At 53.4% G+C, this 24,086-nt stretch overlaps 7 protein-coding genes across 7 annotated transcripts; 3 read left to right on the forward strand and 4 right to left on the reverse strand.

Annotated features, from left to right (window-relative positions):
* Positions 1-16: 16 nt before the first annotated feature.
* Positions 17-541, reverse strand: A1O7_02372 (succinate dehydrogenase (ubiquinone) cytochrome b560 subunit; the record flags this gene model as incomplete). Its single annotated transcript, XM_007756405.1, has 1 exon — positions 17-541. The coding sequence occupies one exon, from the start codon at positions 539-541 to the stop codon at positions 17-19; it is 525 nt and encodes a 174-aa protein (XP_007754595.1).
* A 1,098-nt stretch (positions 542-1,639) lies between these two features.
* A1O7_02373 (uncharacterized protein) lies at positions 1,640-2,956 on the forward strand (the record flags this gene model as incomplete). The annotated part of the gene is made up of 1 exon (XM_007756406.1): positions 1,640-2,956. One exon carries the CDS (start codon positions 1,640-1,642, stop codon positions 2,954-2,956), a length of 1,317 nt encoding a protein of 438 aa, XP_007754596.1.
* Positions 2,957-3,913: 957 nt separating this feature from the next.
* On the reverse strand, positions 3,914-5,144 carry A1O7_02375 (uncharacterized protein; the record flags this gene model as incomplete). The annotated part of the gene is made up of 2 exons (XM_007756407.1): positions 3,914-4,045; positions 4,110-5,144. The coding sequence occupies 2 exons, from the start codon at positions 5,142-5,144 to the stop codon at positions 3,914-3,916; spliced, it is 1,167 nt and encodes a 388-aa protein (XP_007754597.1).
* Positions 5,145-6,376: 1,232 nt separating this feature from the next.
* A1O7_02376 (D-lactate dehydrogenase (cytochrome)) lies at positions 6,377-8,388 on the forward strand (the record flags this gene model as incomplete). The annotated part of the gene is made up of 5 exons (XM_007756408.1): positions 6,377-6,668; positions 6,716-7,878; positions 7,927-8,038; positions 8,088-8,263; positions 8,317-8,388. 5 exons carry the CDS (start codon positions 6,377-6,379, stop codon positions 8,386-8,388), a joined length of 1,815 nt encoding a protein of 604 aa, XP_007754598.1.
* Positions 8,389-8,807: 419 nt separating this feature from the next.
* On the forward strand, positions 8,808-9,935 carry A1O7_02377 (D-xylulose reductase A; the record flags this gene model as incomplete). The annotated part of the gene is made up of 1 exon (XM_007756409.1): positions 8,808-9,935. The coding sequence occupies one exon, from the start codon at positions 8,808-8,810 to the stop codon at positions 9,933-9,935; it is 1,128 nt and encodes a 375-aa protein (XP_007754599.1).
* Positions 9,936-15,276: 5,341 nt separating this feature from the next.
* Positions 15,277-15,594, reverse strand: A1O7_02378 (uncharacterized protein; the record flags this gene model as incomplete). Its single annotated transcript, XM_007756410.1, has 2 exons — positions 15,277-15,444; positions 15,502-15,594. 2 exons carry the CDS (start codon positions 15,592-15,594, stop codon positions 15,277-15,279), a joined length of 261 nt encoding a protein of 86 aa, XP_007754600.1.
* A 6,520-nt stretch (positions 15,595-22,114) lies between these two features.
* On the reverse strand, positions 22,115-23,845 carry A1O7_02379 (uncharacterized protein; the record flags this gene model as incomplete). The annotated part of the gene is made up of 1 exon (XM_007756411.1): positions 22,115-23,845. The coding sequence occupies one exon, from the start codon at positions 23,843-23,845 to the stop codon at positions 22,115-22,117; it is 1,731 nt and encodes a 576-aa protein (XP_007754601.1).
* Positions 23,846-24,086: the final 241 nt, after the last annotated feature.

Below are 24,086 nucleotides of genomic sequence, written 5' to 3' on the forward strand. Positions count from 1 at the left end.
CTTTTTCCTTTTTCACTCAGTACGCCACCAACCCCACCGTTGCCAGCACACTAACCCCCAACCCAAGCCACCCACTAACCGCAACCTGTCTATTCGTCAACATCATCCCCGTATCCCAAACTAGGTGCCTCAACCCATGCACGATATGGAAGCAGAACGGAAACGCAAAGACGGCCTTGATCGCCAGCTTCGTGGCATGGGGCAGGCACGCGAACCATTCAACCACGCTGGTGCTGTCGAGATGCCATCCCACAAGCGGAGCGATCAAGTATGCCGCCCCGAAGATATAGATCGGTGCGGTGATGAGGATGGCGGAGTTGCGCATCAGCGCGCCCGAGTACCAGGTGATTTGCGGGCGGTAGATCGAGAGGTGAGGGCTCACGGGCCGGTTGAAGCGTTGGCTGGCGAGATGAGATGCGTGTTCGGCTGTGGTGATGGGCTTGAAGTGTGTGTTTCGGGAGGGAGTCGAATTTGTTGAGAAGGGGAATCTGGAGGGAAACGTCCGGGGTAATGATTGCGGCGGTTGCGCCTTACGTGCCATGAATGGTAGGGGATGATGAGCTGCAAGGCCGGATCGCACGCACGACGAGAATCCTGCTGTTCCTTTCACTGAAGAGATCGTGGATAATCGAACGGTGTGACCATACCCACGTCTCGGTCGTTGTGCTCGCATCGATGCAGAAGCAGGTAGCATGATGAGTAAGATGACGAGTAACCGATCGGCCGTTCAAGCAGAAGCACTGTACTGTGCTTGATGATCATGAGTTCTCGGGAAGTAGTCTTACGGGAACCTCTTTATGCATCCTTGAGGAATGCGAGGAGCAATATAACCGGCTGATACTCCATATACTGTGTACTGGCGAGACTGGCTGAATGAAGTTAGCGACAGATCCACGGAGCCACAGTCCTGGGTGCCGACCAATCCTGGCGTCGCTACCGTCGGTCCGACGATCGAACTTCCGTCCTTCCTGGATTTTATCCCTCGCTCGCTGTTACTGTGCTGTGTTCATCGTCCACCCATGATCTGCCCTGGGTATGACCCATGTACGCATGCTCGTATCGCTAATGCAAGGCTCGTACAGACGCGCATGTGAGCCCTGTCGAGCTCGAAAGTCTCGATGCCTACCCGGCAACCGGGCGGGGATATGCAGAAGGTGCGCCTCCCTTAGTATACTGTATTCTGGCTGGCTTCTGTTTTGCTATTTGAGACGGTCGTTGCACTGAACGGGACTGACGGTAGCAGATGTGAGCGCTCTGGGGTTGTATGCGTCCATCATGAAGTGGTTAGGAAGACAGCCCCTCTGAAGAGGTGAGCGCTTATCTCACTGCACACCGAACGACCTAGGTAACAGGCACCAGAAAAAAAGGCCGGTTTGCCCCAAACCATGCTGCACTTCGAAGAGGGTCCCAGACCGCAGATACCGGGTCCGGGCAGGCGCACAGGGACGGTCCTGGCGGATCAGCAGAAGAATCTCTGTTACTGGAACGACCCAAAATAGCATCAGCCCGCCGGGAAAACGAGGAGACGTTCGGCCACGCTCTGCTCTTGAAGTTGGGAATTAGTGCAATCGATCAATGGCCTGCTTGCAGGGATCTCGAGCTCCAGCAGGCGAAGACGTTCCTTGACCAATACCGTCGGATGGCGCAAGCGGTGCCCTTTGCTATCCAAGTCGCTTCTACACAAGCGGCCGCGGAAGCTGCTCAGGCGAACACGAAGGCGCTGTTGAGCATTCTTTTCGCATCCAGTCCCGTGTTACTGCTGGCGGCAATACTCACAGGAGGCAGTTCTGATCCCAAGTTCGAGAAACAAGCAGACCACCTCTTCCGGCATGTCCTAGCTGATCGAGTTATTGTGAGGGGACAAACGAGCCTGGAGCTCCTTCAGGGCCTTCTGACGTACTTGGCCTGGTACCACCATCGCTTTGAGTCGGAAACGCACCAAGTCTACCAGTTCCTGCAACTTGCAAACGGCATGGTTGCCGATTTGGGATTTCCCAAGAAGTTCTCAAAGGCGAGGATCCTTTCACCGCAGCAAGAGGCAGACCCCAACGAAATCAGGACGTTCGTGCTATGCTACTACCTCAACTGCGGAGGCAGTGTGCTCGGGTACGACAGAGCGGAGAACATGCGATGCATCGACAGTCTGAGGAATGCTGCAAGGATGTTGACGACCATATCCCAAAGACCGCAAGACAAAGAGGCCCTAGCGCTGGTAGAGCTGTTGCATTTCGTGGCAAGCCACCACATCACTACCGATACGTCGAATAGTGCTGCAAAGCTTCCAGAACCAGGACCCAACTTGCTCAAAGACTGGGAGACAAAGTTCCTGCACCCACAGACCTCAGCCACTGTAAGATCGACGTTCCATTTCACCACAGCATACAGTCTGCTCAAGTTGTCGAGCGCAAAGTCACCATCGCCCACAGATGTCCAAGTTTGTGTCCATCACTTCCAACGAGTGCTTTCGAATATCCTCGGTCAAGAGTTGTCCTACCTCGTTCGCATGGGCATTGTTGAATGGGCACACTTGATCACGACTTTATTTCTTTTGGCTCGGCTTGGATCCCTAGCAACCACTGGTGGTCCTGCCGGCGGGGCAGTACGTCCATGGGCTGTGCATGACTATCTTGAACGCTTTCGATCCCTGCGCGACACCTTGGCGCAAGCGGAACCAGGAACAGACATTGCTCTGCGTGCGCCGCACTTGCTGAGCTGGCTGGACAGGATATTGGTCGCAGTGGCGGAGCGGGCCCAGTCTTTTAAAGCACACCGGGACGTTTCTTCCGCCGACATAGGTCACCAAGGCTCAGCATACGAGCTTGTCAATTCCTTTCTCGAGAACGACAAACCTGCCCTAGCTCGAGTCCTAGAGACTTCAAGCACATCGAAGGCGGAGCCAGAACTCGGCGGAGAGGACTTTTGGAGCGAGTTCATGTCAGACTGGCTGAATTGGTAGGATTAAATTGGCGGTGCTGCGTCGGATCGATGCTGATGGTCTCGTTCGGTAGGACCATGCCGAATGCAAATTATGTCGCGTAGCAAGTAACGACTGCTTGTCTGGACAGAAAGATGTCCCCGTTGATAGGATCACCTGTGGAGGAGAAATGAGCTTCTACCTGTCATAGAGCCGTCAGACAGCTACAGTAGGTGGTGGGAGTTGATCGAATGAACGGCAGCATGGATGCACAATCATAGCCGCGGGGCCGCAACTCAAGATGCTGCGGAGCAAAAATGTAAGCAACATGAATTTCAATGCCGTAAATTCGTGGTAAATTCGTCACAGAAGATCCTCGGCCGCGGTTAGTTTATCACCACCGCAGCAGATTTATAGTCATGCTAATATCCGAGTTTCTAGTGGCCTAATGGTTAAGGCGCTGGTTTTCGGTCTAGAATTACACCAGAGATTGGGAGTTCGAATCTTCCCGCGGTCGATATCTTTTTGGGCTCTTTTGAAAGGTCTTTCTTTGTTTTTAGCAGCTGGGTGCTTGTCGTATTGAAAGTAGTGGCGGGTGGAGAGGGGCAAGGTCGGAGTTTCGGCTCATGGTGGGGTACAGTCCACGTACCTATGCTCCAGGCTAAGCACATGGGAACCTCAAAAATGGTCCAGGCAAATTGTGATGGGGCAGGTACTCTGTGCGAAGCTGTAGAACAAGCTGGGTGTTTAGACTCACTAAAATGGAGCTATATAACTCTGCCTCAGATCTGTCTGGCGGTTGGTAGCTGCAAACACAAGTCGCGCGTTTAGGGAGAAGCTTCCCTCACTCCCTTTTCTTCAATCCGGGCTGGGAGAGGATCCTGGCCACCATTTGAAACGCACATTATCTGAACCGAGCTAAGGACTTGCAAGAACGATCTTGTCCTGACGTTTACCTAGCCAGTCCATTATACTAATCTACATCGGAGGCTCTGACAATCAGTGTGCTGATATGGACTGTGGCTGTGTGGGAAGGGGCGTTGATTTCGTCGAAGCCGGCTTCTCTGTGGCCGCAAATTTGGCTGCTTCTTCCGCCTGGTCCGCTCGGATCTTCTTCAGAAGTTCAGGATACTGTTTCAGCCGGTAAGGTCAGCAACTGTGTCATTGGCGATAAAGACGCCAGTGTCGCACTTACCCATCTCTCCCCAACGTCGGGATGGCTCTTAATTCTGTTCATCAAGGTCGCCTCGCCTAATCGGCTCCACATGCCCTTGATGAAGGTGAACTCTATATCATCGAGCCTCTGACCTCCCCGCTTCTCCAGGATATCTGCTCTCAGCTTCTTCACCGAATCCGGCACGTCCATACTTTCGAACGTCGCATCATAACTCACACCCTGGAAGAACGGGATGCTGTATCTGGCCCCCGAACCGCGCGCTGGACTCTGCACACGATGCGTTGTCGACTGGCACACTCCTTGTGTCAACGCTTCCATGCCCTGCCCGATGGCGACCACAAACGTGCCGTCAATAGGCGGACAGTCGACCCATTGACCCTCCGCGTTCTGAACCTGCAAACCGCGATGATGGCTCGCTTGCAGCAAGTAACTCGTCAGCATGCTGTCCTTGTGGGGCCCCACACCCTGCGCCTCGCCTTCGACCCCCAACTCCTCCAAGTCAGGGTACTTGACAATCTTGAGCTTATGCTGCTGCGCATCGTCGAAGAACTGTGCGAACGCATCCCTCGGCAAGCCGATTGCTTCGGCTATCAGGCTCGTGAACTCCATGCTCATGTCGCCCATCTTGGCCATATAATCCTCGTACACGTCCCTGAAGCCCGGCAGGGCGTGCGGGTCGGGCCACAAGTTCGGGGCCAGCAGGTTCCGGTACAGGGGATCATCTGGCCCAGGTACTGGGTGTGGCGTCGACAAATCAATCTGTTCGCGCCAGTCGGTCTTGAAGCGGGTGATTTCCATGCCTAGCTTGTTGTAGCCGAGGAAGGAGGGCGCGTTTTTCATCTCGATCTCGAGCTTCTTCTCCTCCGGGAGGTCGAAGAAGGCTTTGCCCAACGAGATAACTTCATTAATTAAGTTCTCAGGGATGCCTGTGTTTTTTATGTACAGGAAGCCAACTTCCAGCAGGGCGTGCCGGAGCTCGTTGAGTAATTGCGGCTTGGTCGTGGGGTCCCGCGCAAGCGAGAGGTCGAGGATCGGGATGCTGGAGAAGGACATTTCGACAGAGAGAGTCTCTTTTCGGAGATGTTTATGAGCTGATGTTGTCGGCGCTTGTGTCTAGAATTTGTTCATGTCCGTTGAAGGTGTCGCGGCGGGAATGTAAGCCTTGACTACATGAATGTCAAATACGCCCTTCCACGAAGTCGGCTACACTCTCCTCGGGTAAGAATCTTGGCCCAGCCATGCGGGGATCTCCAGGCGGAGTGGACTCAAGATAGCCATGGGAGACCGTTCGAGACATGCTTGAGCTAGGCATTAGCATCTGTATGGATCTTGCCTTGCGGCATGACCTAGATCTGCCCGCAGTAAACAAGACGGTAGCTGCAATGATCAGAATGCTCCGGAAATGGACGGACATGCTGGGGTGGTGCCTCCCACTGACCATGTTTGGAAGAATTCACTGAACTGCTCTGGAGTTGATTATTGAGTGGTCGTGCTCGGCATCCTAAGAAGGTGCAGTTGCAGCCGAACACATACCTCTCGCTGGAGCACCTGAGCAAGCTGGATGGAGGGTGAACATCGCTCGGTTGCGACCTAGACCGAATCTTCCTTAGAGATTCTAATACGGGAACCTCTGCTTGTAGCGAAGCTTTCTCGGGAGAACAGCGAGCAGAAATCATATGATGAGCTACATTCGTATTGTCCTCCCGAGTCCGAAAGCTGAGCAGAAGACGTCGCTCACAACCTTGCTCCTGGTGTTTGGATGAGATGGTGAACGGTCCGGTGCACAGTCAGACCACTGGCACGGTCAACAAACGGCGCCAGAAAACGTTCCACGATGAAGTTGAACCAGGCATTAAACTTGAAGCCTTTCCCGTTCGTGACGCTGGGTGAGATTCGGGAACGCAGTGCATTCCGGTCTCATAGGCGAATACCTGCCTACCTTTAGGACAGCGACAGACCATTAGTTCAATCTTGAGAGATGGCCGAGTGACAAACGAAACGCAACCGTCAGAGCCAAGCACTCGGACTTCTCAAAATCTGGGGCCAGACTGCTCGAGGAAAGCTCGGGAACTCGTCAGTTTGTGTGTAGGGTCGCGTCTCAGTCGACAACTGCGCCAGCGTCTCCCACGACTTCTCCGCAATTCATGCCGGCAGCTCAATCACGGCGTCGCTGCCTCCTCCCGCGTCACGATCCTAGATATACGTTTATAAACCTTCGACGAAATTCAGAAATGCGTTGAAGAGTGGCAGCGAACTTTTTGTGGTCGGTCCGCCTCCAGCTCACGATGAATTCACTTTCGCAACTTCGACGTCCAGCAAGCTCCCTCCTCCGATGCCTCGAACGGGAATGTTCCTACAGACCAGCAGTCTCGGCCACGCGGTCGTTCCATACTTCGTCCTCGAGCCGTGAAGAAAGAGGCAAGGATGACTCACAAGGAAACCTCTCTTTTAGAGGCCAGCTATATCAAAGCACCGCAGAGAGGCTGAAGCGCGAAAGAGCCTCGGAGGAGAACTATATACGAGCCCAAGCGCAAAGAGGTGGAGGTGCTGCGGGCAGGACTCTTGGGCTGAGCTTTGGTATGCCTCTGGTCTCCATGGTGTGTCCATCACTCTGACAACAATAGTTATCCTCTCGGTCGCAGCCGGAGCATACTATCTCGGAACAAAAGGCGAGAAAGCGCCTGAAGTATTTTCGACCACACCTCTCTCGAGAGCACAGCCCCCTCAGCACGATACGCGAACGTCGAACTTGCAAGCTGCTTGGGTAGACTTTGCTCAGATTGTGGGCAAAGACAACGTCTCTACAGTCCCCGATGACCTCGAAGCGCATTCCGGCTCAGAATGGTCATCCTACACGACCAAACCTAACGAAGTTCCCTTTGCCATTGTCTACCCTGCGACGACCGAGGAAGTCTCCAAGATTATGAAGGTATGCCACGATCGGAAAATCCCCGTCACGGCGCTGTCCGGCGGCACCAGTCTGGAAGGCCACTTTGCACCCACAAGAGGAGGCATTTGCATCGATATGGGCAGAATGGACAAAATTCTTGAGTTCAGTCCTCAAGATCTCGATATCGTGGTCCAGCCAGCCCTCGGCTGGGAGGATCTCAACGAAGAGCTCAAAGCCCATGGCATGTTCTTCCCACCGGATCCAGGCCCAGGCGCCAAAATCGGAGGCATGGTTGGTACCGGCTGTTCGGGGACGAATGCTTACAGGTACGGAACGATGCGTGACTGGGTGGTCTCTCTCACCGTTGTCCTCGCGGATGGAACTGTCATCAAGACCAGACGCCGACCTCGGAAATCAAGCGCCGGCTACAACTTGACTCAGATGTTCATTGGCAGCGAAGGTACTCTTGGAATCGTCACTGAAGCGACACTGAAGATCACTGTACTGCCTAAGAGCCAGTCCGTTGCTGTTGCCACTTTCCCCACCATCCATGCCGCTGCTGAATGCGTTGCACGAGTAGTCGGTGATGGTATTCAGCTTGCAGGAATGGAAATTTTGGACGACGTCCAAATGCGCTGTATCAACAAAAGCGGCATGACCAGCAGACCGTGGCAGGAAGAGCCTACATTGTTCTTCAAGTTTGCCGGGACGCCGGATGGTGTCAAGGAGCAAATCAAGATCGTCAGGAGCCTCGCCAAAAGTACACAAAACAAAAGCTTCGAGTTCGCGAAGAACGACGATGAGGCGTCCGAGCTCTGGAGTGCTCGAAAGGAAGCACTGTGGAGCGTCATGGCTATGCGCAAGAACAGCACCGATCACGTCTGGACTACGGATGTAGTAAGTGATATTCTATGCTCTGATTGATTTTGCAACTGACCGAGACAGGCCGTTCCCATTAGCAGGCTAGCCGACATCATCCAGGAGACTCACGACGATGTGGCTCGCAGTGGATTGATTGGCGGTATCTGTGGCCATGTGGGTGATGGCAACTTTCACAGTGAGTACTTGGACGCTACTATTCGATTTATGCGTTGACGATATGAAAGCAATTTTACTCTACAACGAAACCGAAAAGAAGATTGCGGAAGACTTGGTTCATCGCATGCTTCAACGTGCTATAGCCATGGATGGCACCATCACGGGCGAGCACGGCGTCGGCTTGAAGAAGCGTGAATATCTCCGTGAGGAACTTGGTGAAGACACTGTCGACGCAATGCGCAAGGTGAGCTCCGTTGCCTTGTCCTCCTTGCTCTCCAAACTGATACCTTGGTGTAGCTTAAGCAAGCTTTTGACCCTCTTGGCCTTCTGAACTGCGACAAGATCGTCCAGATCGAAGCGGGCCATTAAACGCCCAGCTCGGGAATCTGTCTACCGAAGTACGTGGTCCTTGGCGTCTTGTCACAGAAGAGGCACTTTCCTGGCGAGCGTTATGTCATTGCTGGCAAACACCAATCGTCAAGCCCCGCACCAGACACTTGCGCCACGAACTGGTGTTCTTTAGGCTAATATCTCAGTGCTCTGGCCGCGCGACCCCTCCGGTGGTCAAAGAGGGTTTGGATTTGGTGTGTGTTGATTTTGGCGTCACGATCTGGATTTCTCACAGTGGAAGGCGGTCCGCATGGGACAAGGCCAGCTTGATAGCCGATTTTCTGCAGCAAAAACTCATACCCTCAACCGGTCGACCTCTCTGCCATCTGTGCCCTGCCCGACCTTTTTTCCACCCATTGGGGAAAGCTACGTACCTTCCAGACTTGCTCGCCGCCGCCATGTCTTCTGAAACACAGACCAAGGTAGGTGGCGCTGTCGTGTACCTGCAACTGCACTGTAATATTGACACTACGCAGGAGAACAACTCCTTCGTCCTGCGGGGCGTCAAGGACGTCCTCTTCGAAGACCGTCCCATTCCCAAGCTCAACGGACCCCGCGATGTCCTCCTTCAAGTAAACTTTACCGGCATCTGCGGCTCTGATGTACACTATTGGCAACATGGCAGGATCGGACATTTCGTGGTCAAAGATCCTATGGTGCTGGGACACGAGTCTGCGGGGACCGTACTCGAGGTTGGATCAGCTGTCAAGAGTGTGAAAAAGGGGGACCGCGTCGCAATGGAGCCAGGTATACCATGCCGGCATTGCGTGCGATGTAAAGAAGGAAAATACAATCTTTGCCCGGACATGGCATTTGCGGCGACACCGCCATACGACGGCACCCTGGCAAAATATTATGTTCTTCCGGAGGACTTCTGCTACAAGCTACCGGAGAACATGTCGCTGGAAGAGGGCGCGTTGATGGAACCTCTGGCCGTGGGGGTACATATCACTAAGCAATCGGGCATCAAGCATGGTGATACCGTGGTTGTTTTCGGTGCCGGGCCCGTCGGACTGCTCTGCTGCGCTGTTGCCAAGGCGTTGGGTGCCAGCAAGGTTATTGCCGTGGACATCAACACCGAACGACTTGATTTCGCCAAATCTTTCGCAGCAACTTCAACCTTTGTACCGTCGAAAGTATCAGCCGCAGAGAATGCACAGAAGATAAAAGACGACAATGACCTCCCCTCGGGAGCAGACGTCGCTATCGACGCCAGTGGCGTAGAACCCAGCGTCCAGACGGCCATCCACGTCCTCCGTATGGGGGGCAGTTACGTGCAGGGTGGGATGGGCCGCGACGAAATGACCTTCCCTATCATGGCTGCATGCACCAAAGAATTAACCGTGAGAGGCAGCTTCCGATACGGCCCCGGTGACTACGCGATGGCGGTCGACTTGACAAGCAGCGGCAAGGTGGATGTGAAGAAATTGATCAGCCGAAAAGTCAACTTTGAAGACGCGGAACAAGCATTCGAGGACGTGAAAGCCGGAAAGGCAATCAAGGTGCTCATCGAGGGACCGAAATAGGGAATTGAGAAAAATAGGTGATGCGACATGGTGTGATGTGTCCCTGGGAGGATTCATCATTCAGCATACAGCAGTCGAAGTGAACGATGAGCTGTCCAGACCTGTCACTGCACAGCTGCCCTTCCTTGGTCGACCTTGACTCAAATCCCTTGATGAAGATGAAGATGTTTGATCTTCCCCTCGTGTGACTCACAGCAACGGCACTTGACTGACCTCTGGATAGATGTCACTCACGCACAAAACGTTCGGTTGTTTTGCTTCACGCTTCACATTGTACATAACCAGTCGAAGGCAGAGACCGGGACCCTTGAAGTCATTTCGATATCTTGCTCATCTCCGCAGGACTATGCGCCCTTCACTCGGCACTGCATCGCTTCTCTCCAGGAATGCTTCATGACTGTTCGATGACTCCCACAGTCTGTCATCCAGTGTTGCTCTTCACAGTGTCTCTTGACTGTTCCCGACGCCCCGGCCCTTCAAACAGAAAGAGGGGAGCTCATCTCAGGTATAAGTACCCCCGTCCCTTCCGTCGCTCGCTTTTTCCATCCTGTCCCTCCCCAGCTTTTTCTCTGTGCCTGTCTCTCTCTCTCTCTATATATATATATATACATACCTGCGCCCGGGTGCTTTGTCCTTTGCACGCCTTTCCATCGGCATTCCTACGGATTTGACCGGTCCGTGTACCACGAACTCGAAACTTCGGTGCCCTTCGTCGATCGCCCTGTTCTGTCAGGTACGACCACTACCGACAGCGGATTTCCATTGCGAGGCAACATCGACAGGCTGGAGTTCGACTCTCCCGACAGTAGCAGCCGAAGCCCCATAATATCTACGTTGGTCGTGCGCCCGCAAACGTTGCCGGGGAGTTCCGTGCATGGCAGTTCGCCACCACTGCCACCAGCTCCGATGCCTAGTGCCCCCCTTGACAAGGGTCTTTCTTACCTGAAGGAGCAGCAGGGTACTAGCTCGCGATCTTGACGGGCTACAATGGACAAGCTCGCCTCTATGCGCATGCTCGGAACAAGTTGATTGCCGAAGATAGCAAGTACACCAGCTTGGTCATCAATACCTTCGATGCGTCTCAAGGCGCGCAATACGACGTGGTGATTACGGACCTACGGCCACGCCGAAGGCAAAGATGCAAAGAGACTCTTGAGCACACTATTCAACGACTCCGGCAGGGCTGTGGCATCAGGGGCAGAGGCAAGAAAGGCATTGCGCGAGGTTGGCACCACGCCGCCAATGCACCTAAGCATTTTTCGGCGAAGTGACCGCGGAATTCGATATGGGAAGAAGCTGACACAGAAGACCACGAACAAGGTGACGATGGAGAAGACGGGATGGAAGGCGCGGACGCAGAGAAAGACATGGCGTGAAAGCCGCAGCCACCGAGTAACACTTTCTGCCACGAGGTCAACGGCCTGTCCTCCGAGTCGTATCGATCGTGAATCAAAATGCAAGTGATGGGAAAGCATGGAGCGGAGCCAAAGACAGAGCAAGGAGGCAAAGGAGTCGAAAGACTCAGTGTCGAGCCCGACACGAGTCAGAGCCAATCCGGAGTTTCGCGAGGACTGCACTACTCCAAGGGGACTGGAGGTGGCGGATACATGCTTGTCGCGTGGAAGACCGTGCATGCGATGCTGAACGGTTTGAGAGTGGATAACGGTCAACGACAGTTTCGATCTATTCCTCGAGAGCTTTTGGTATGGGCCGAACCTTTGTCCACGACCAGGAGTCGGATCAGAGACATGGACCTGGGCTCGAAAACCTCGACCCTCATTGCTCGACCAGCGAAGACGGCTCATCAGCACTTGTATATCTCTCACTGTACCGCATGCCCACAACACTACAACAAAAACAAGGCCCCGAATCCACGACGGTATATCCGCACTTGCCGGCATCAAAGCTCTGTTCAATGGTTCGCGTAAGTGGTGCATCGGCGTCGGTCAAAAACGAATCGGCGACGATGAGTCGAGTCCAGTCTACCTACGCTCTTACAGAGCGCCGCGAGGGAGTGCTTTACCAAGGCTACATCCTAAAAATCGTTGCCCTACGCGCTGTCTGCCTCTGCCGAGAGTCGCGAATCAACGGATATAGCTCTCGACGAGAGGCTAGGTTACGTGCACGACAAAGAACATGCCGACATGATCGACTCCATAATATGGCAAACCGGGTACCCGTGTGTTTTTCCGTCGGCGTGCCCAGGTATTATAGATCAGAGTGGGTACGGGTATGTTCCTTGCTACTTAGCTTGAGACGAACAGCCTCTTCCTTGGCAAAGGTAAGCAAAGCCTCAGTCAAGCCAAAATAGCGTCGCTGCGGTCTTCTCTACAGCTGTGTTTGGCGCTTGAAGACACTCTTCGCTGGTGAGAGGGTCGTCGTTCTTCCCGGTCCTTATCGCAACCATACTCGTCATGGCTTGGTGCTTGCACAGGCCCAAGTCAGCCTGGTGCATCTTGCCTCACAGAAGAAGAACTAGAAGGATTCACCAGAAGATTCAGACGATGCCAAAGGTCAACACCGAGCAAGACACTCAAAAAGGCTAGCGCCCAGGCCACTTCAAAGCCCCAGCGGAGAGGGAGCTTCCTGTGTGCCCACGAATGTCACCACGCATGCTAGAGTGGTGTCGGGCCTCTGAGAGCATGAAGCCAGCTTAGTGTCACAAGGATATTGAAGCCCCCGGACCTCCGGCAACTTCGAGCCATCTCAACCTTGGACAGAGGAACAAAGACGATCCCATTCACCTGTCCGTCCCGGACAACAACGATACATGGACAGGCAAGTCCTCGAGCTCACGCCACTGGTATGATAGAGCCGATGTCTCGACTTGGCGTTTGGTCATACCCATCGACCGCCCCGTCGCACGATGTGTGGACCGAATTTTGGCGAACCGCGTGCGACACATGCAATCAAAACATCTCATCCTATCCGACATCTATCACCTCAGTCGCCATCGGCCCTTGTGCAAAAGGCGAAACTGCCTAAAATATCGCTCAAAGCGGTCGTCTGTCCTCCCTTCTGGCAATATCAACCGTACCCTCCTGGAATACCTTTCTAGGATCGAACAGGTGGTTTGCCTTCTGGTTAGCAGAAAAGACAGGTCGTCTTGTGTGCTCGGGACTTCGGGCTCGAAAATGATCAACTCGGCAGCCACGGGCAGGCACAAACCAAGAACTTTCCATCGATCCATCCAACAACATCATCAACTCTGACCACTATGTTTGGATCTCGCTAGTTCCAGGATCCTCAGGCCGCTCTCTATGCAACCTGACAGATATGGTGCAATGTCTTCGGCTTGGAGTCCTCCACAGTCCTCTCGGCTTGCTAAGCATCCTATACAGCGCCGGCAACAATGCCCGACTGGAGCCTGAAGCCGGTCTTGCTTGCTGTCTTCTTTCACCTCAGCGGCGCGCTGCGCTTTCCAGGGTGAGGACTCTCCCCGCGAGTTCGACTCTGCGGTCTATCTTCTCCATCTTCCCCATCTTCCGCCTTGCATCAAAATCAGTCTCTCATGCCGCCGACACAAATAACAGAAACAAGCGGATGTGACATGGAGGTCGATGCAGCACGTTGGGTGGTGGGCTGTCAGGGGCGGCGACGATTACGTTCTTCGTCTGTCGTGCTCACCAGAATCATCACTACCATGGGAGCTCCGCGTCGAGCGAGCGGATAGCCCAACCGTCAAGGAAGTGGAGGAAGGAGAGGTAGTGGGTGGTCTTTTCGACCAAGGAGAGTCTACCTTGGTTGTTGGCAGTGGGTGGTCTTTTCGACCAAGGACAGTCTACCTTGGTTGTTGACTGGGCCACTTGGTGGGCTCCATCGCGGCGAGAGCGCGAATATTGAGTCGGATGCTTGAGAAAGCACCCAAAGACTGGTTGGCCGCCTCAGGGTCCTCAGCGGCACTGTTGGTCGTGGTGGCTTCGTGGGAAGCAAGCTCGAGTTAACATGGCAACTTCAGTAAGTCCTGCGGTCTCCATGATGACGTCCGGAAGCTATGTGCCGTTTCGTAATCGTGTCGCCCTCTACGAGTAGGACTCAGGTATGTCATGAAGTACACACGTGGAAGCTCACATGGTGCAAAACCATGAGGATGCGGTGGAGTGCGCAAAGATGGAGCTAGGAGATGGGCTTGTCTTCCGCCAACCCAGAGATCTTGATTTGAATACCCCCATATTCTGACTCGGCTTGCCAACATCTCATGGGTCTCGGTATGTTTCTGTCCGTTGGGATATCCAGCTCAAGCTTCTAGAGCCGATGCCCGAGCTGTCGTGTGCCGCGCTGTCGAGCAACAGAAGCAATATATATCGCATGGTGGGCCTCCTCTCAGCTCTCTAGATGGAGGAACAGACAACACTCCCTAGCGAAATGTCCGCAGACGATGCAACTGTCCAGTGGCTGACGGTGCAACTGCGACTCCTTCCCCCGTTCCCGCGCCTGCGGTTGCGGGTGGCGACGGTGATGATCTCAATCGCCGTCCGCCAGACAAGCGTGCGAGCTTCTGCTGTTTACGTGGCATTTACGGTATCAAGCCACTATGAGCTCTCGCCGAATCGAGGCACGACAGTCTATCACGCTCGAAGAGTGCCTAGAATGCGGCAGCAGATACCCCGGGCTCGCAAGGGGATACTCGTTGAGATGATGGAACACATAAAACAATGCCTGAGTAGGATGCTCATGAGGAAATCTACGACTCGTGAAGTAATGTACCTCTTCGAAGGCTGGAATGACATCAAGCAGATGCTCCCGCCACTTGGTCCTCAGCGCATCTAAAAACACCACTGCCCCCAAGCCATGGTTCTGGGTGTCTCTTGCGGTCCTGTGTGGGCGCTCAGATCAGCGACGACGAGCATCCGCGGCGTCTGCTCCATATTCAGATCGGCTTACGGGTATCCGGCGCATCAGAGTGTGGAAGCTATATCCACCACTTCCAGCTACTCGTGGGAAATACTCCCGTCGCCACAGAGTGAACCGGTCTCACGTAGTTTCTGCTGTAGGCCATGCATACAATTAATACTTATCCTGCTGGATAGTATGTCCTGGGTTTGGGCAAGCTTCAGCACAAAAAACACCACAACAATGCCGCGAGAGCATGAGTTGTGGGTTCATTCATGGATAGTCGATTGCACTGCTACCAGAGTCCCACGCACCGTGTTATATATATATGATCTCGGTCTCTGAAAATCCCAGCCACCCGGTGCTGGAACGTGAGCGCCGCGGAAAGGGACATGGAGTCTCTATACCTCGCGCCACGCGCTTCAAGGTATATTGCAGCCATCTACATCCCTCAAGCGAAAAGGGTTGGCCTTTCCCCGGCTACCTGTGCTGAACAAGCACCCTAACCCTAACCCAACTCTTCGAGGTGGATGATGTGTCGTAGAGACATGGCCAAACGTTCCTTGTGAAAGTAGGGCGCCCGGTCGGCATTCAGGCCTAGCATGCGCGTGTCGCAAAGCTCAGTGGCAAACCGAGCCACCGAGAAGTCTAAGTCGGTCACCTCGGTGGAGCGTTTCTGCGAGACAAGGGTTAGCGACTGGGTGAAGATGGTAAGCGACTAGGGAGGATGTACGTAGGCTTCTGGGTCTTTATGAAAGGGTATCATGACACCAGTGAAGTGGGTATGCCCTAGCCGCCGCATGACGAGGGTGAGGACTTGCTTCATGGGGGCGTAGTAGAAGATACCACGGTACATCAGGCGCTATTGTTGGCATGCCTTTGCTGTCCTCTTTGCACGGAGCCTGCCTTTGGCTCGGATCTCTTTCGAAACGAACTTGGAAGTTTTGATCTTCCAAGGGTTTTTTTCTGAAATGGATGCCGTGGACTGCACGTGCGCCACCCGTAAACGGCAATTCAGCAAGTGCGCTACGAAACTCCAGCCGAAGAACGAGCAGAATTTGTAAGCGCTTTTGGGAGTTGTCGTGTCAAAGTGGCAGGTTCTGTCTTCGAAACCACTCGCAACCACGCCGGGCCTGCTAAATCTTTTGGCAATACTAGCAGGGGCTGCCCGGGGGTGGGGAGTAAGCTGAAGCAAAAGACACCCCTCGCAGGTTCCTGTGGTGACCAAGTGTTAAAAGGCAACACGATCACTCAAGAGAAAACAGGGTTACGCATCGCTACGTATATTAACCTGGCGATTGGTAACCTGAACTGGCACGATTTTCGTGACCGACACCAGAACTAGTGCGGCATGGATGGAGCAGGTCACTAGATGCCTGGAGCAGTAGGAGGCTCAGATTAGTCCACCGATGTACCGGTAGTTCGCTCTGCCAATGGCATAAGGTCCTTGGCAGTGTTGTTAAGAGTCGACTCATCACCTCTCTTCTGGACCGACTACAACTGCCTCATCAAGACACGCTCCCGCCTTCACCATCAACTAATTTTTTTCACTCGCCCGTATACCGCCTTTCCGCGGCGTTGCGAGGCCTTATACGCTGCGCACCACGACCCGTTGGCGCCCACGGGGCATGGGAAACACAACACTGGCAGAAGCAACCTTGTGAGAGGCATCTCGGCAGATGCAGCATCGCTCCAGCGAAAGGAGATTATCCTTGGGTCACAGCGGTCGACGACTCGGATCAACACGCGCAATGCATCATGTTGCCGCAGTCAAACGGCGCTTTCTGGGTAAGAGCAGTGCTTTGGCTGATACCCCGTTTCTCAAAGCCCGGCGACACATGTCCATCGTGTGGGATGCAAGGAATGTGACGAAGGACACAAGGTCCCTTAGGCTGGGCTCAGAAAAGGCTGTGAAGGGTCTCTTTGCCAGCAAATACTTCGACGCCACCGACTTCCTTCTCCTTACCGGCAATGCCAACTCCCTGGATCCGTGGCCCATCCAAGACTCAAGTCGATGACGGTGATCCGGCAGCGGCCATCGCGAATGGCGATGATGGTTCTGCATGATGGTGTGGTGCAGACTTGGTTTCATCCTTATACGACTATTCCGGTTTACATTCTTCGTCGTGGGCAGAACCGATGAGTACTTTAATACTCGTGAGGGTGGTGGTCTGTTATTGACCGGTGTGCTTAAGTGCAACTTATCTGTCGTCCCCCGGCATTGCCCCCGATTGAGGTTACATCTAAAAGACTGGCCCGACATGGCACGCTCGGTATTCCGTTTCTCAATCTGTGCCCAAGCGAGTCGCAGCGAGTTCGCTACCGTGTCAGCGGTGCCTGCGGCGCTTGACCTCGAAGGGCGGCATGGCCAGAGATGACCATGGGCGCCCGAAGCAAGACCATCGCCAATTTTCAAGACCCTGATCACTCCAGCCAAGTCCTCCTGTGCTCGATGAAAGGCTCGGCGTACGGCTTCAAACTTCAGAAGAGTTCTCGTATGGTCGTGATGTCTGGATTCATTCCCCAAAAGAGGCCCTCGCAACTGACCAGCTCTTCAGTAGGAATGCTGCACGAGAAAAAGGCACCATCGTTAACACCGGATCATCATGCGCTCCAGAACCATCTCTCCTACTGGTGATACCATGTCCTCACCTGGCCGAAGAGGGATCCATAGCAACAAGCACAAAAGCTTCCATGTTGGCTTGTGTCTACTCACTTAAGCAGGCCAGGACAGCGCTGGGCCCCTGGGCGATGTCAGCCTTGTCATGTGACCATAGGCAACAGACCCCTGGTGGTGACCAATCCATGCCAGATCCAGCCAAGGCAGTTCGTCATCTCCCAGGGTACCAGGTCAGGCCAAGACCTGACCTCAACGTGGAGCTATGGGACAAGGAATCTTTCGTTTGTGGACCCAGCAGCTGCCGACAAGAGCGCGACTCCCGAGCTGCCTTCTACTCCCAGAGACACTCCCGCGAGCCTCTAGCCGATGCGCAAGCATTACACATATATATACATACGCAGCAACAGCACCTGCCAGGCCGGAAACCTCTTTTAAAGCGGAAGCTCCATGCATGTTGGCTCGTAAAGGTCTAATGACACGCAATCCCTTACTTCATTCACACGCTTTGGAACTACACTCAAGAATGCAGCTACGAAGTTCGGCTTGGCGTTGCTCGACGTGATTTACTTTGTTCGTCTCCATAACGAGGCCCGTCGAACTTACTCCTCCAGTGACTGCCGACGGCGGCTGGCCTCCCACTCGCAGAGATACTTTATGCGGTTTAGACCAAATCGCCATGACCGGTTTAGACGAGTCATTACCTGGAAAGACATACCAAGGGTCTCAATACCACCTCCTCACGGCGTGGTGCCGGTCTGGAAGACTGTCTCAGTGTCTTTCAATCTTCCTTATACCACGCCTTTCTCACAAACCGGATACTCCAAACCTAGCATGAGGCAGGAGATGCAGATTCTCAGTACTAATGAGATCGGATGCACTGGAATGGGATTTGCTTTTCCAGTCCAACAACCGACGAATGAGACGTCGATACACCGGGGATGTCTCCCGCCCCAGCTGTCGGGACGCACTTTTAGTCGATTGGCTAGATCTAATACGCAAGAGCAAGGCCGCCATGCAGCGTAGGCCGTGGACGAAGGCTTCCCACCTGTTCGTTCACATCGAACCATGTCAAGCAACGCTATGTGTAATGACGCACGTTCCGCATATGGGAGACAGCACATTCAGCTCCATCGGAGGTCTAATATGTTAACTCAGAAACCCCTGGGACGAGATCCCCCGACACGGACAAGGCAGCAACCACCTGGCTAGATGCCAGTGTATTCGAGGTGATACCGCAGCACGAGTCCTTAGGCACTCTCATGTGCATTCTTACAAAAGCGAGTACATATACGTTGCCCAAAGGTCATCTGTGGCGGGCGGCCTCATCCCTGCCCCGATCCTTGTGCCGCCACTGCCCCATGGCGAAGCAAGAGCTGCACTGCATACATAGTCCATAGCTCTCTGAGAGCCTCGCTCTCGGGAGATAGAGAATCAGAGATTGACAAGAGTTTACAGTGCCCTGCCACATCATCTATGGCCCACGTCAGCAGGTATGAACGACAGGTCCATCTCAAGTAATACATACCCGGACAAGAGAGAATCAAGATCTCAATTATCAAAGCAGAGACTAGGGAGAGCTATGTACACTCTGCCACTGTCCTCAGACAGATCCAGGAAGCCGGGCAACGCCCAAAACGTTGCCTGTTGATCAATTCCGACGATGCAACAGTGGCAGAAAGAAAGCCCAAGATCCCCGAGGCTCGGGTACATAGTACTCGAATCGCACCTGGAAGCTTAAGCTTGCGAATCGATCACAACCGGGTGCTTGGACGGCCTTTCCACCTTGAGACCGGTGCATCTACTTCATGAGTATGTCGGGTATATATATAACTACGCCACTTTCCCAGGAAGTGCAGACGACAGGTGCTCCATAACATCAGGAATAAGAACACCCCACTCTGGAGGAGAGGCGGACCCGCACTATGAGTCTACTCGGAGACACTATTATGCTGTACCCCTGCGAGGCTAGCATAAGGCAGTAGGCCAGTTTGTCGCTCCAAGAGGGTTGCTTGAAGCTGTGTTTACGAATCCTCCCGAGCCATGCTGAACTAGAAGTTGGCTGGGACTCCTGTGTACGGGCGAGGGAATTGCCATCGCGGTCACAGTTCACTTGGTGGTGGTAAGAGGAGTCGCCGTTATCCCAGAGGCACGAGCAATGGGAGAATGGTTGGGATGCTGGAAGCTCGAAGATACTTATTAAGCCTGCTACGGAGCCAGACCCATTCCCCTTCAACAAGGAGGAAGGACATGGTGTCCTGCATCTGTGGCAGCAGGTAAGGATCAAGCTGTGTATTGAAAACGCCGAAACGCCCAAACCGGTCGCCTGTTCGCCTCCTTCCCTTCCCAAGGCCGCTCGAGTTGTGAACCAGGGAGTACGGCATCTCTATCTCAGACTGGGCATGTCCCCGAGACCATGGCCTGGACGGCACTCGCGCAAGAAATGCAACGGTAGCCTGCAGGTTGGTTCCAAAAAGAGTCCGACGAGATGGAAACTCTAGGTAGGAAGCAGATATCGAGGTCGCACTCTCTTCATATTCTTCAGCCAATGCCGGACAAATCACCAGGAGACTGCTGAGTCGGGAGAACCAACTGGGGGTGGTTCCTAAGTGTCAAGCCCGCAGAGTGTGGTGCCGCCTTCCTTGCGCGGTTGTCGGTTCACTGGCACGGGTGTTTGGTCCCTCGTACGGGTGTCAGGTCGTTGGAACGGGTGTCGGGTAGCATTACACCTGACCGCCGCCGCCGCCGTCGCTATACCTCGGATGAAGAGCATTACCTCCTCCACTGCTTTTCGGGCTACAGAATCATATCAGCGCTTATCGCGACGTGGTGCTGCACCTTGGCCGATCTTACAAGGCCTTCCGTCAACGATAGCGTATCGTTGAGACGATAGTCGTATTGGGAGCCTGAGTTGGGTGACTTTCAGATCGACGTCGATATCAGGCCGACATCACGGCGCGTCAGCAGAGCTGGTAAAGAAGTCAAGTGTTAAGATTGTACCGAGATGTGAGTTCTAAGACAGAGAGCACTATGAAAGGAGTGTTTCAGTGTCGTGGTTTTGGTGGGAGGCGCATGGTCGGAATCCAGCTAATCAGAGTATAGAATTTGCCGGCGATTGCTACATTGCGGGGCTGAGAGACGAGGCTGCGGCAGTGAACCGTGCCAGTCGAACAGCATGCAAGCTGATGGTGGTGGAACCCGACTTGCCAAGTCCGAACAACGATACATACATACAGCACTAAGTATCTTGCCCCGTGTGGCGGAAACCCGCTGGCAGGAAATGCGGTTTCTCAACCAAGATACGACTTTGGGTCGTGTCCAGATTGGCAATGGTGTCGCAGTCAGGATTTGATACCTTGTGTACGGTACTGTGGAACACCAAGCCGACAATGCCAGAGTCTGGATACAGAGAGTCAAAGGGGCCACGGATATATCGTATCAATTCCTTCCCTCTACCATTGACCTACTATCCTGGGTAAACTTCGCTAGACGTGGCCACATCAAGTTCCGAAGCTCGCTACTTCGTACAGGACTTGGGCAAAAGGCACCACCACCGTACTAAATTTCTAGCCCTCTTCCGTAATCACCGTCTTCATTCGACAAAATGACCCCTTACTCCTCTAGAGCCTGTGTGCTGAGGATCCTGCTTAGCGTAACGAAATCGGAGCGGTGGAGACTGATGGGTAGGAGCTGCATGTGTTTTAGGAGTATTAAAGGAGTAAAAGGCATCATTGAGGCGTGAAGGAGAAGCAAAGGTACATATAGCTGCAAGAAAGGTGAATCTAAGAGCGTGGCTCGTCCTGATGTACTGCTCGAATTGTTCCGTCCTTGAGATTAGACATTGAAGTACTAACATAGTGCCACGTCGTAAGACCGCACGTTTCAAGACATGGCCGAACTGGTGATGACCTTCCGCAAGTTGTGCAGCTTGGAGCGGGAAGCAGGGTCCATGATGGTCGATTCTGTCTCTGCGGCTATCTCTTCTCTTGGAAGTGTATCGCGACGTGTTCCGGTGAAAGTGGTAGCGAGAAGGATGGTGCTACGGGATTCATATGCACTGTGACCGTGCAGGAACCGAGGAGACGATTCTGCAGGCCACGGTCTCGAGGCTCAAAGCGCTGGATAGGTTCTCAGCAACCGCAAGCAGTGTGACAAGGTTTCGCGGATTCGACTCAAGTTGTAACTTGAGCCGATCCGTATAATCCTCCTCTTCCCGACAGAAAGCAATTGTATCGTGCAATCCAGGGTTTTGTCCGGCTGTCAGTGTGGGAGACCATTTTTGCCACTTCGAGGTCAGCAGGCAAGATCCGTCCTGGAAAATTGCCGGAGGAAAGTCTGCCTAGCACCAATTATCCTTTCCATAGAAGGAAGAAAGCATAGTGTAGCAAGTGGTAAATACTTTCCCTCATCGTTGGTGAAGTGCATTCGTTGTAGGTCCTCCGAGGCGGTCCAGAAGTCAGCCAAGCGTGGTGGCTAGAGTCGTGAGATGCGCATCATCGAATCATCGACCGCGACCCCGGTGTCATTCCGACATTGTTGGCCGGCCTCCTTCGCCTTCCTCTTGATCATGATGTTGCAAACGATGACGTGAAACTGGCTGCAATGGAGGGTATGGCAACCCGGGAAGGAGTAGTCGGGAGTAACTTCTGAAATACGCTTCCGCGTGGAGCGGAAGCTGCGCGTGCAAGGAGTCAAATGAAGTGACGGTGCCACTTCCAACTTTCAAACATCACCACCATCCAGGGTCCTCATGGAATTTGAGTGTGATGGATATCCGATACGAGGGATAGTCGGGCTCGGTCGCGAATCCGATTTTGGCTACGACCATCACATCACCCAAGGTTAGTTTGTCTTGTGTTATACGAGGAACATGAGACAATGCCCTTGGTAGAATTCTTTCTGTTCCCAAATTTCCGTGCAATCTAATGACACGCCTCTCGAAGTCGTGATGCTCTAGAAGTTTCAGCTGTAGGCCTGCTCCCGGCAACAAAGGTTCGGAAGAACAGGCAAGGTAACAATAAGAAAAGTCCTGCCCAGATCGCCACTGCCATCTCGGATCGACAAGTCGCAGTGTCACGTAACCTTCAAAGGCCCTCCCCAGAGTGATAAACTCCTTGTTCGCCGAATCCCAGTTCTCGCGTGGAGCTGGTGATTCAATCACCTTGTCGAAGTTTCGTTCTACCGCTTCCATGTTGCCATCGGACTCGAAATGAATCGTGTGACCGCGGCAGGTATCCATCTGCCTTTCGATAGAGGCAGAAATCTTGGTGACAATGTAAGCGTCTTCGATCTCTGGACGGCGGACAAGCATGAGACCGCTATCCAGAAGGCCTTGTGCTACGTATTCTGCTAGAGGCACTGAGCATCTCACAAAAAGGCTGGGTCCAATTTTCTGAAGAACCATCCCGCAATGACGCGTCGAAATGGTCTGATGGTGTTCCAGGTCCATAATATAGTAGCGAGATGAAACCTTTCCGTGCATCTCTGCGGTTACAAATTTGGCTTTTGCAAAGTATACGCCGTTGTTAGTCGGCGCGAAGTCCCGTATGGAAATTGCGGCAAGTTTTGAAGAAACAAAAACACCACCTGATTCAGAGAAATCCCTTGGTGCTGTAGCGAAAAGGTCGCGGCAAGGGTAATCATGGTAGTAGCCTCTGGCGCGCAAGTCGCTTGCCGCCAAGTCCCCGGTGATGCCAACCCACGTCCTTGGAAAGTTCCAAAAGATTGAGAGATCCGTCGAGCGTTTAATAATCTCTTCCTGCAGCCTGATGAAAGCTTTATCTCCCTCGCCGTATAAAAGAGGCATGTTGATATCGAATATGCCCAGCAAGCAGTAAGCTAGGTCTTCCGTCCTCGTCGTCGCTCGTTGAGACGCCCAAAACATTCTGCGGCCTACTGGGATGTCTGGTAAGACGGTGCAGTCGATGAGGACCTCTTCATCGATTCCAGTGATTGCAGAGACTGATGACTTGAAGTAAGTTTTAGTACCAACAAACTCCCACTTCTGGTTGTAAAAGCGCAGGTCCTTAGGTGCAATGAGTTCCTGTAATGTCCAACCACGGTTATACCATCTGCAAACCTTCATCGCGTTCCCAACATCAGAACCCGGCTCGAGATCGGATAGAAAGACGTAGCAGCGCGCCGCGTCGCGATACCACTTGAACATTGAGTTGATGGCCTCGCTCAGTTCTGCACTGCTGGATTTGTCAATGCAACAGGTATCGACCCAGGCGTAGTTGATATCGTGTTCGCGTGCCTTCTCACAAGTGGAATGGATCTTCCTGTAGCCGCCTTTCAACGTAGCAGGGTGTTGATCATTGTGACCGATGGCGGTCATCTCTTGAAAGTCTACTTCGTCATCTTCGACCCATGTGTGAGACAAGATTGCATAGCCAGGATTATTTTCTCCCATAAAGACCCTCATCCGAAGCGTGGTGGTATCGAGTAGCCTGATTGGCATCTTGACTGGGTGAGAAGGTCAAGCGGTACTCTAACACTCGAATCTGCTAGGGGTAATACCGCGATCGTGATATTGGCGGGCTGGCGTCCTGGCTAGAAGGAGTTAAAGTGTTGCGCGAGCGTGGTAGAAGAATGACAAAATCGAGCTGCGAGGCGGGATGGAAGACTGGCCGGTTGGAAAGGCAGCGCCTTTGAGGCTGAGGAAGGTCCGACCCTTGCGGCGCTTGCATAGCCGCTTCTTG

The sequence above is a fragment of the Cladophialophora yegresii genome, assembly GCF_000585515.1.
Source record: "Cladophialophora yegresii CBS 114405 chromosome Unknown aczIN-supercont1.2, whole genome shotgun sequence".
Taxonomy (NCBI): domain Eukaryota; kingdom Fungi; phylum Ascomycota; class Eurotiomycetes; order Chaetothyriales; family Herpotrichiellaceae; genus Cladophialophora; species Cladophialophora yegresii.